This window comes from Hemisphaericaspora subhashii, assembly GCF_019202705.1.
Source record: "Hemisphaericaspora subhashii strain CBS 10753 chromosome Unknown scaffold67, whole genome shotgun sequence".
NCBI classification, from domain to species: Eukaryota; Fungi; Ascomycota; class Pichiomycetes; order Serinales; family Debaryomycetaceae; genus Hemisphaericaspora; species Hemisphaericaspora subhashii.
In genome coordinates, this window is record NW_026057231.1 from 1 (window position 1) to 12,654 (window position 12,654).

General features: G+C 32.1%; 3 protein-coding genes across 3 annotated transcripts; 1 reads left to right on the plus strand and 2 right to left on the minus strand. All coding sequences in view use genetic code 12, as the record gives it.

Moving 5' to 3' along the window:
- On the minus strand, positions 1-1,096 carry PRP3 (U4/U6-U5 snRNP complex subunit; the record flags this gene model as incomplete). Its single annotated transcript, XM_049405487.1, has 1 exon — positions 1-1,096. A coding segment is annotated over one exon (1,096 nt), but the record flags the coding sequence as incomplete, so codon positions are not given.
- Positions 1,097-1,665: 569 nt separating this feature from the next.
- On the plus strand, positions 1,666-11,517 carry TOM1 (E3 ubiquitin-protein ligase; the record flags this gene model as incomplete). Its single annotated transcript, XM_049405488.1, has 1 exon — positions 1,666-11,517. The coding sequence occupies one exon, from the start codon at positions 1,666-1,668 to the stop codon at positions 11,515-11,517; it is 9,852 nt and encodes a 3,283-aa protein (XP_049264875.1).
- Positions 11,518-11,839: 322 nt separating this feature from the next.
- Positions 11,840-12,568, minus strand: J8A68_001806 (uncharacterized protein; the record flags this gene model as incomplete). The annotated part of the gene is made up of 1 exon (XM_049405489.1): positions 11,840-12,568. One exon carries the CDS (start codon positions 12,566-12,568, stop codon positions 11,840-11,842), a length of 729 nt encoding a protein of 242 aa, XP_049264876.1.
- Between the last annotated feature and the right edge of the window lie 86 nt (positions 12,569-12,654).

Genomic DNA, 12,654 nt, shown 5'->3' on the forward strand with positions numbered 1-12,654 from the left:
CAATGACTAAGTTAAACTTGGGATTCTTAAGACAAATTCCAACTAGATTATGTTGTTTTGCATTCATATCGATTTTAAACATATGTTTTGGATTGGATAAATTGTTAATCTTATAAACGGTAGTGAATAGACCTTTCAGAAGATCTTTTTCATGTTTGTTTAATATCTTTTCATGTCGTTGTTCTCTGGTTAATTTTCTCAGTTCATTTTCAGCTAAATGAGTTTCCAATCTTTGTTGAACTTCTTGTTTTACTCTTTTTTCTACAGCTGTTGGATCTTTAATTGCTTCATTTGTAAGAACATTCATTAAGTTTGATAATTTTACTTTTGGAGGTGGAGGAGGATCTAATCCAAGTTTGATTCTATCTTGTTTTTCTTTATGTTTAATTTGTCTTTCATTTCTTCTCATTCGTTTTTGTTCTTGTTTGGTTAAATACATGGGTAAGATTTGGTCACCACCTTTTTCCCATATTGGAGGAATTAATACTGGATGTTGAACATATGAAGTGATTGGTTGAATTTCGTTATCCAAAATCAATCTTGAAGGATCACCAATATGATCATAATTTGTATCACGAAGATATGGTCTATCCCACCATTCAACCAGTGGAGGAAATTCTGGTTTATAATATTGTTCACCTAAATTCTCATCTGGCAATAATCCTTTTAATTTTATTTCTTCATGTCTTTTCCTTTCTAATGCTTCTTGTTTAAGTTGCTCCCGTAATTGTTCACCTTCTGCAATATATTTTCCTTTTGGATTGAAAGTTAATGGTTTTGGTTTATGTTGATTGCCTAATCCTATATCTGATTGATTTAAATATGGATTTATTGCTGTTGGGTCAAACCATTTTCGAATATTTTGTTTAAGTGGATTATGATTTTTCGGTATGATTGGGGTAGATCCAATGTTTCTTAATAATGGATGAAGTTCTACATTAAGTCCTCCTTTTCCTTCTACTGGGTTTGATGAGGATGATTGTTGTTCTTTTTGCGATGGCTGTTTCCGTTCCATCAGGTCATCGGATGAGACGTTCCATTTTGATTTTTTGGTGGTTTGATTATCACCTTCATTCCTCCTTTTCCTCCAAGACATTCGGGTTATAGATGGATGTAATTTATAGTATGGTTAAGCGTGGAGTCAATTGATTTAGTCTACAGGTATATCCTAGAGCGTTCTGAGTTCCTGTATATTGTATCTTGATGTATAAACTTCTTTGCTTTGTGTTTTCTTAACTCTTTTTTTTTTTCTCTTGTACCTTTTGATTGTTAGTGAACCCTCATTATTATCATCATCAATCCTTCACATAAACTCATCTTCCTTCTGTTGTAACTATTTTTCCTCTCTTTCTTAGTTTTCCCTTTTTCTACTAAATTAAAATTGTGTGTTTTATTTTTCTGGGCCATCCTTCCTTTTAATTATTTACAACAAATTCATTTTAATTGACTTTCTTCCTTTCTTGATTTCAATCAATTTATTTAATAGCAAGCTTTGTTGTAAGAATAATTATATAATACCACTTATCAAATTTTACATCATCAATTATATATTTTTACATTAAGTTTTAATTTGATAGAATACATTTACTTTTGATTGATTGATTGATTGATTGCCATTATTATTATATTTGCTTTTACTAAGATTAATTTTTATTAGTGAAAAAGATGATTATTGAAAAGAGAGAACGTATGGAAAGGATGGAAATGGTTAAACCATTGAAACCTTTGATTGATGATTTAACAAATTGTGATATAAATGAATTGCCACTGAAATTAAATTCAAATTTACAATGGGTTAGACCAAAAGGTGATTTATTTGATTGGATTCCAGTATTGAATAGAATAGATCAAATATTTGAAGATAATATTAAGAAATATGGATTAAATGATGAATGTGTCAAATTACAACTTATACCTAAATCTGATGAAGATTTAATTATTGCATGTCTTCGATTTACAACCACGTTGTTATTTCATTGTTCTGAAAGACTGATTTATAATAGTAGTGAGAGAATTTATGATTTGATCAATACTCCATCAATTGAAATTAGATTGAGAGCTTTGGAAGTTGCAGTGTTAATTGCAGAACGATTTATTCAAACCAGTTCATCAAAATATGCTGCTCCTAAACAAGTAAAACAAAAAGTATTAGAACTTGCACGATCATATCCTCCTATGGTTCCTATAGATAGTGCATTAAAGCAACTGCATAAAAATAATGCTCAAAAGAAGGATGAGAAACCAAGTATCGTTGGTGATCATTTCAATTTTGTTGACACATTAACTACCAAAAAGAAATATCCTAGTAAATGGAAAAGCATCAATTTTCAATATTATAAATCTGCATTAACATCCTCATCTGCTCCATGGGAAGGTCCATCTACTGTATCTACATCTACTACTACATCATCCAAAGAAGACAAATCAAAGCCCGCCAAGAAGAAACAGAAGAAGAATTTGGTTTTACAAGAAGGTTTGGAAACTTTTACAATCCCAGAAGAATCAGTTAGAAAGTTAACATTAGAACAAATATATGATAAAGCCTCAAACGTTTTACCTAAAGAATTTTGGTTTTCCTTTGGAATTCAAGCAGCAGTTGCTAAATCCTTCAATACGAAATCATATGAATCCATAAAATTAAGACAAAAATTGTTACAAATCAAATGTCTTGCTGTTGGATTTATCTGTAGCATGTGCTCGACTCAAAGCACATCATCTAAATTATTGGAGGCTGAACCATACATATTTAGTTTCTTAGTTGACGCAGTACTGCCTGAAAATGAAGATAGAGTACCTAGAGAAGTTTACAGAACTGCTGTTACTGCCCTCACATGCATTTCATTGAAGAAGGTATGGGGCGGCGATATTATACGTTGCATGGGTGGTAATGTTAGTCATGGGGTGTTATTTCAATGCATAAGACAAATCTGGAAGAAAGTTTCGAATGAAGATGACGATTATGATGAAGAAGGATATATTCGTTTCTTTAGTATGATTGGTAATATGATAAAAACTAAAAGTTTGATTCAAAAGTTATCAGCAGGAGGGATATTGAACGATTTAATGAAGTTTTTAAATTTGAAATCGAAATATAGGTGGTCTTGTTCTGCTGCGACACATTTAATTTCAATTTATTTAAGTGGATCTCCAGATTCTTTAGATGACTTTGTGGCAAATGATGGATTTAATTCTTTGATTGATACCATAAGATATGAAGTTGATTTTGCATTAGAAAACCCTGATTATGGTGGTGGTGCTCCAAAGGATGCAATTGTTCATTATACAATTTCATTCAGACAAGCTAATTATATCAGGAATTTAATGATTTTAGTTTCAGATATTATACAATCAGATGTTGGAGATAGATTAAGAAATTTATTTGATTCTCCATTACTTGCGAGTTTTAACAAGATTTTACAAAATCCAAGTATTTTTGGTCCTTTGATATTAGCATCCACAATTGATTCAGTATTTTACATCATTCATAATGAACCAACTGCATTTTCCATTCTTAATGAAGCTAAAGTTATAGATACAATTTTGGAGAATTATGAACATTTATTTTTACCTTCAAGTACATTATTAGTTTCATTGCCAGAGGTGCTTAGTGCAATTTGTTTAAATAATGCCGGTTTAAGGAAAGTGAAAGAAAAGGGCACAATTTCAACCTATTTCAAATCATTTTATAATCTTGCAAATGCAAAGGAACTAATTAGATCCGATATGGGCACTAATTTAGGATGTTCATTTGATGAATTAGGAAGACATTATCCATCCCTAAAGCCAATTATTCTAGAAGAAGTGAAGAAATTAGTTGAAGAAATTGCAGATCATGTTGATGAGAAATTGCAGGGTGTACAATTTTATAATTCAAATGCAGGATTACTTTATAAAGATTCTAATGACGAATCAGGCATTCATGAAGAAGGTGCTAAAGAAATTGAATGTTGGGATACTTCTGAATATGCATATATTATTGACAATGTCTTTTATTTCCTTGGTGGATTCCTTCAAGATAGTGGACAATGGGGAGCTGATGTTATCAGAAAAATCAAATTTGAATCTTGGATTAAGTGTTTGACATTGAAGAATGCACCTTATGATTATATTGTGTCTAATGGTATATCATCATTTATGGGAATCTTGAAATATTTTGACGATGAGAATAGAGAATATGGATTACCGGTTGTGATCCAAAAATTAACTGACTTACTTGAGACTAAGGAAGTACAGAATTATATTTATTATGAACATTCAGATGAATCGTTTTTTTCTACATTGGATCATGAAAGTGGTACAAGACTTTTACAGCTTTTGAATTCCATTACTATATTATTGTTTACCATTACAGAAATTTATATCAACTTAGGATTAATGTTCCCTGAAAGATTAGTTCAAATTGTGAATCTTTTCGGAGGTTATGGATTAACTACAGCCACCCACTTGGGAGCACTTTTACAACGAAGCATCATTGAAGAAACCATTACAAGATCCAATATTCCGAAAGAGGCGTTCAAACTTACTACAATTATTGCAAATGGTGTTCCTCCGTTACAAGCCCATTTAGAAGAACCATCAGATACGCCACCGGAACCAAATGGAACAAGTGCCAAGTTTAAGAATACATTGCAAATTAGGTTCTTTAGTTATTATATCCAAAGCTATGCTTCATTAATATTTGCTTCTATCGCAAGAGCTTCAATTCCAAAACGTTTAGATTTTACTCAATATGATGTTAGGAGGCAAGGTGTTGAAATTATTGTAGAAATTGGGAAGATATTCACAGATGCTATCACCAGAACATTCGAGAACAAATATTATCAGTATAGTTATATAATGGGGGTGGCTAATATTGCTTTATATGTATTATCCCAAAAGGAAAGAAACAAGGACATGGTATGTACGGGGCTTGCGATTTCATTTGTACAGAATGGATTTTATGATAAGTTACTGAAAATTATAATTGAGTTATGGAATAAATTATTAGAAATGGATCCTGAATCAGTCAAGGAAACTCTTGATCTTAAGTATCTTAGTGCACATGAGAGTAGTATTGTTAAAAATGCCTTAAGTCAATCGTTAATGATATTTGCCAAATCAGTTAATTCAGATATAGTTCCCGATCTTCCAAATGCAAAGCTTTATTTTGAATCTGGTTATGACGATGCCGTGGATCCACATTTGATATCGACTTTGTTAATTAATATTAGAGGTATTGCAATTGATTTATTATCGACTATAGTTGGATCAGAATCGAGATTACGAATTTGTGGAAATGGTGAATCTCCAGCTAATATCCCATCACCTTTGATTGAACAGATCATATATATATGTAAGAATAGTCTTCTGGAAAAAGGGGAGCTAAAAGTACAATCAATTGGAAACTATCGATTTTTACCATTTGATATTAGAAATGTTTCTCCACCATCTGAACAAGTTGCATATTTGATTTCACTCGGATTATCAGAATTCCAAGCAAATCATTTCTTCAAACATGGACTTTCTTTAAGTGAGGTGGCATCTGGTGCAAGAATTGATTGTTCTCAATTGAATATTGGTGGTGCTAGGTGGGATGATCTTGCGGAATCCATAAAGGAAGATGATATTGATTTTAGTATTGATTTTCCTCATTATAAAACTAATTCTGAGATTTTGGTTGAACGTCCAATTTTTAAAGAAGATTTTGAAGAAGATTGGTTGTCCATTGGAAAGTTGTATCCGAAGGTAATACCCGTGTTGGCTGATTTATTTATATCAAATAATCCGAGAGAATCAATTCAAGAAATTCGTAGGGATCTTAAATTGTTAGGTGGAAGTTCTGATTCTGAAGCTTTAGGTGTCGATTGGCAATTATTGGCATTGTTGCTCCAAAATGAAAGACCGGTATATGGGCCAAATGATCCATATGAAGATTTTGTTACTGAATTATTGTCAACAGGTGTTATATCTAATGAAAGAGTAAATGAACCATATATTCAATATGTAATGGCTGTATTAGAACAAGTAATAATCTTCAAAACTGCACCGATTGCTGAGGAAACAAAACATGAAAGTATCAGAGTTACATCCAATAATAAATACTACTTGATGAAAGATTTGGATATGGATAAGATCTTCGAAAGTATCTTGCAATTAAAGGGAATCACAGATCCTAGATCAGCCAACGGAATAGCCCGTGTTCTTGCTTTGTATGCTAAAGACCTGAAGTTTGCGGTTGAGATTGCCAACAGTAATTTATTGAGAGAATTAATCCGGATTCCTAAGCAAATCATTAAAGACAAAGCAGTTTATGAATCATTGAAAACAAGTTTGGTATTAATTGTCAGATATTGTTTTGAAACGGTAGATATATTGAAGTATTATATGACAAATGAATTGACTGGTCTACTCACTGGTAGTTTCAGACAGATTAGAGACTTGCAATCTTGCTTGAAGGACAATTCGTCACTTATTTTACGAGATGCCAATGTGTTTGTTGATGTGATTTCTAAGGATGTGAGATTGGATGGCTATGGAGGTGGTGAATTTTTTGCTAATAAGATTCCAGTAAGAAAAGTTTCCAAACAAGAGCAAGAATCAGAGGATGTTGAAATGACGGATGCGGAAACTAGTACCAGTAGTCAACCAAAACAAATTGAATCAACTACTATTGTCAGTATGTTGTTAACGGAATTAATGAATGTTGCTAAAACCGATTGGATTTCTGATCCTGTTCAGGAAGAGCCCAAGAAGGACACTTCGAAGAAAGATAATCAATCAGATTTGTTTGCAAATGAGAATTTCGCATATGCATGTTTCCTTATCCAAATAATTACTGAACTTTTGGGATCCTATAAACAGGCGAAGTTTGAATTTTTGACGTTTTCGAAAAAGTTGCACCCTGATGAACCATTGAAACCTAGATCTACAGCTTTGAATTTTTTTATCCATCAATTGATTCCAACTCGTCTGTTTGAAAAGCCATCAGGAAATCAATTTGAAAGACGTTGTGCTATCTCATCCATTGCAAAAATGTCTCTTATGGCATTGATTTCTACCCCGATTATTGATGAAAAGAATGAACCAAGTCCAAAGAAAGAAGATGCAGACTTGGGATTTATTAGAAGATTCTTGGTTGAAATATTGATGAAGATTATTAAAGAAACTGCAACTATGAAAAACTTGGCTCAAGAAAGATATGGAAAATTGTATGACTTGTTTGAATTGACGGGTTTATTGATATCCACAAAATTCCGTGATGCTGCAGGTCCGTTATTAAACAAATCTGCTTCCAAATTTGATCAATACTATATCACTAAAGTATATGTTGAAAAGCAAGTGGCAAATATTTTGACAGGTTTATTAGCAGAATTAGATTTGAATTTCCCAGACGTTGATAAGGTAATTAAAGCTACCCTTAAACCCATTGCATTTTTAGGTAAGAGTAAAGTTGATTATCAAGAGTATTTTGCCGACGATAACCAAGGAGATAACGAAGATGTGGATGTTGAACCTGAAGATGTGGATGACAGAGAAGAGACTCCTGATTTGTTCCGGAACTCCACTTTAGGAATGTATGATGTTGAGTTTGATAGTGAAGAAGATGAGGATGATGAGGATATGTACTATGACGGAGAAGGTCCATTAGAAGTGTTATTATCTGGTGATGAGATTGTTGATTCTGATGATGATTCTTCGGAATTATCAGCTATAGATTCGGATGAAGAAGGCGATGAAATTAGTATGGAAGCTGTCGAAGATGAATCTGGTATTGACGATGAATTTTTCGAAGGTGATGAGGCTGAAGATTCAGAAGGAAGCTTGGGAGATATTGAAATTATTGATGAATTAGACTTGGGATCGCATAGCGAAGGTGAAAGTGGTGACGAAGGTTCTTCTGCTTCCGGATTTTATGACTTTGAGGAAGATCAAGACAGTAGTGAATATGATGAAGATGAATTAGACGGTTGGATTGAAGAACTTCAAGATGGAGAACCATCAGAAGATGAAGAAGTTGATGGGGACCAAGAAGAAAATGCTGCAAACAGAGTAAGAAGAGAAAGACAAATTCATTTTGAAGAAAATGAAGAGTCTGATGAAAACTTAAGTGACGTTGAATCCACTCTGGAACTTGAGCTTAATTTGAATAGTCCAGGTAACTTTGTTAGAAGATTGATAGATGAAGCCGGAATTACTGCAACCCCAGAACTTTCCATGCTTTTCAATAGTTTATTCCGTGATGTTGGGTTTAGAGGAACAATTGATATTTCACAAGAAGATAGTCGTGTTTTACCATATCCTGTTGGTCGATTCTTTGATACGATGTTCCCTATTGGAAAGCAACAAAAACATGTTGATCACACTCAAGAATTTCACGTAAAATCCACAAAGGAACGTTGGGTTGATGCAATGAGAATGTTTTATCCTAAGGACAAGGAAGAATTTACGTTTAAGGTCCTTCCAGCCATAATTAATCGAATCGAGGAAGATAGTATTCAATTGTACAAAAAGAAACAAGCAGAGTTGGAACAAGCCAAGAAAGAAAAGGAAGAGAAATTGAGGATAATGAAAGAAGAAGAAGAAAAGAGAAAAGCCGAGGAAGTTAGACAACGTGAAGAAAGTGCAGCAAATGCACCACCTCATGTTCCAATTATGGTTCAGATTGGTGATCGTGAAGTTGATATTGGTGGAACTGAAATTGATCCTGATTTCTTTGAAGCATTACCTGATGATATGAGAGAAGAAGTGTTTACGCAATATGTTCGTGAGAGAAGAGCAAATGCAACTAATAGTGGTGCTGATGTTCGTGAAATTGATCCAGATTTCTTGGAAGCTTTACCTGATACCATTAGAGATGAAATCCTTCAACAAGAGGCTATGCAAAGAAGATATAGAATACTCGAAGAACATAGAGAAGAAGAAGGTGCTGAAGATGGAGATGACGATATGATACAAGAATTTGATGCTGTTCCGAATGCTCCATCCAGGCGGGGAAGTACAGTTCCAACAATCAAGAAAGTTTCAAAGAAGGTGTTTTTCACTCCATTAGTTGACAAACCGGGTGTATCTGCATTAATAAGGCTTTTATTTTCTCCGGTATCAATAAGTCAAAGGGAATATATTTATCATTCATTACAATATATGAGTAATAATAAACAAACTAGAATTGAAATTATGAGTTTAATGATTGCCATTCTTCATGATTGTTTTACATATCAACGTCCAATTGAAAAGATCTATTCTCAAGTTTGCAACCGGGCTAATGGTTCAAAAGATCAAAAGAAAGTATACAAGCTTCCAATTGGAGCTACTCAAATTTCTGTTGGTATTCAAATTATTGAAGCTGTTGATTATTTATTAGAACGTAATAGTCATTTAAGATATTATTTATTAACCGAACATGAAAATCCATTTATTGTTAAGAAGGTTCATAAGAATGCAGCTAAATTGAATATATCATCTAAAGAAACTAAGTTTGCCCTTAATTATTTATTAATGCTTCTTGAGAATCCATTAGTTATAGAAGATCAAACATTTTTGGATATTTTAGCTAGAGTATTACAAGTCACTACCCGTCCTTTACAAGTGATGCATAAAAAGCAAGAAAAGGCTAGTCCATTTGTTCCCCCTACTGTGCCTAGTGAAAATTATCGTCAAATTATTAAGATCTTGGCAAGTAATGATTGTTCCAATGCAACCTTTAGAAGAACTATTAGTGCTATGCAAAATATGTCAGGATTATCAAATGCGCAAAAGATATTTTCATTAGAATTATCCGATCAAGCATCTTCATTAGGTCATAAAATTATTATTGATTTGAATAGTTTAACAAAAGAATTACAGGGAGTCAATTATAGTTCTGATAGTAAATTATTTTCCAAATTTAGTGCTCATTCATCTGATCAAGCTAAATTATTACGTATTTTAACGGCATTAGATTATATGTTTGAAACCAAAGAACGTGAAAAGAAACAAGAAGAAGATTCTGAATCTGGTGGTGACGGTGGTGATAAGAAGACCAAAGAAGCTTTGGATGAAATTGAAGAATTGACTGGGTTGTATAGGAAGTTAGCGTTAGGTAATCTTTGGGATGCTTTGAGTGAGTGTTTGAGAGTATTGGAAGAGAAACCACAATTACATACTGTTGCCAATGCATTGTTACCATTAATTGAGGCATTAATGGTTGTTTGCAAACATAGTAAAGTTAGAGAATTACCTATTAAGGATTGCTTGAAATATGAAGCCAAGAAGATTGATTTTACAAAGGAACCAATTGAGTCATTGTTTTTTTCATTTACTGATGAACATAAGAAGATTCTTAATCAAATGGTTAGAGGGAATCCTAATTTAATGAGTGGTCCATTTGGTATGTTGGTTAGAAATCCAAGAGTATTAGAATTTGATAATAAGAAGAATTATTTTGATCGAAAATTACATGAAGATAAAAAAGAGAATCATAAATTAACTGTTAATGTTCGTCGTGAACAAGTATTTTTAGATTCTTATCGAGCATTATTTTTCAAACCAAAAGATGAATTTAGAAATTCTCAATTGGATATTAATTTCAAAGGTGAACAAGGTATTGATGCTGGTGGAGTTACTAGAGAATGGTATCAGGTTTTGAGTAGACAAATGTTTAATCCTGATTATGCCCTTTTTACCCCAGTTGTAAGTGATAAAACCACTTTCCATCCAAATAGAACTTCATATATTAATCCAGAACATTTATCATTTTTCAAATTTATTGGTAGAATAATTGGGAAAGCAATATTTGATAATTGTTATTTAGATTGTCATTTCTCTCGTGCTGTTTATAAGAGGATTTTAAGTCGACCACAATCATTGAAAGATATGGAATCATTAGATTTAGAATATTTTAAATCATTAATGTGGATGTTAGAAAATGATATAACTGATGTTATTACTGAAGATTTTTCGGTTGAAAGTGATGATTATGGAGAACATAAGATTATTGATTTAATTCCCAATGGTAGGAATATTCCAGTTACTGAAGAAAATAAACAAGAATATGTTCGAAAAGTTGTTGAATATAAATTACAAACTTCTGTTGCTGAACAAATGGATAATTTCTTAATTGGTTTCCATGAAATAATTCCAAAAGATTTAATTGCAATTTTTGATGAACAAGAATTAGAATTATTAATTTCTGGATTACCTGATATTGATGTCTTGGATTGGCAGAATAATACTATTTATAATAATTATTCTCCATCTTCATTACAAATCCAATGGTTTTGGAGAGCAGTTAAATCATTTGATAATGAAGAACGAGCAAGATTGTTGCAATTTGCTACTGGGACTTCAAAGGTTCCATTGAATGGGTTTAAAGAATTAAGTGGTGCCAGTGGGACATGTAAATTTAGTATTCATCGTGATTATGGATCAACTGATAGATTACCGTCATCACATACCTGTTTTAATCAAATTGATCTTCCAGCATATGATAGTTATGAAACATTAAGAGGATCGTTATTGATGGCTATTACTGAAGGTCATGAAGGTTTTGGATTGGCTTGAGNTCAAATTGATCTTCCAGCATATGATAGTTATGAAACATTAAGAGGATCGTTATTGATGGCTATTACTGAAGGTCATGAAGGTTTTGGATTGGCTTGAGTATTTATTTGTTTTAAGAGTTGTATATTCTTCTCTATATTTATAAAGTTTTAATGTATATTAATTAGTTATTATGAAATGAGGTACATCTACATTATCTATAAAGAGGAGGATGAGGTAAAGGATTATGACATCTCAGCGGCTACTTTTTCTAAATCTTCTACATTAACTAAAGATTCAACTAATTTGATATTCTTTTGATTTATGATTTCATTTTCTTCATTTAAGAATCCACAAATTGAAANACTTTTTCTAAATCTTCTACATTAACTAAAGATTCAACTAATTTGATATTCTTTTGATTTATGATTTCATTTTCTTCATTTAAGAATCCACAAATTGAAAGAGCTTCCTTTGGAGGTACAGTAATTCTTCCACTCTTAAACACGTACTTGGTTAATGCGATTGCATTCAATACTTCTTCACCTTTCTTATTCTTTTGAGTGGTAAATTTTGATAATACAAATAACCATTTATTATCCCAAGCTAAAATTCTTGAACTTATATTAAATTTTTGGAAAGGTTTTAATTCTCTAATAAATCTACATTGAACCGTTGCAACTGGAGTATATGGAAAATTCTTAATTTCTCTTGGTTTTTTATTTCTACCTGATTCATTATCATAACTATACCACCAAAAGTTTTGTAATATTCTTGTTAATAATTTTGTTCTGGCAATATCTAAATCTAAGAAATAAGTTGAATTCAGTTTATGAAAATACATATCTAATTCCAAAGGAGATACTCGAGATTTTAAAGTTATCCATTTGAATAAATGTTGAGGAGAATTATAACCAAATGAATTCTTTTTAGTTTGAAGATATTTAGTTCTAGACATAAATAATCCAATGATTGTATGATAATAAAATCTAAATACATAAGCAAATGGAAATGTCTTATGAGATGTGGCTAATAGAAGAAGTATTAATGCCTTGACTGTTTTAGAATACATGGTAATGTGTATGTGTATATCTGTTTCGTATATTTACCTTTAGTTCGTGTGTGGTTGTTGTATCTTAAGTTCTAAATATTAATAGT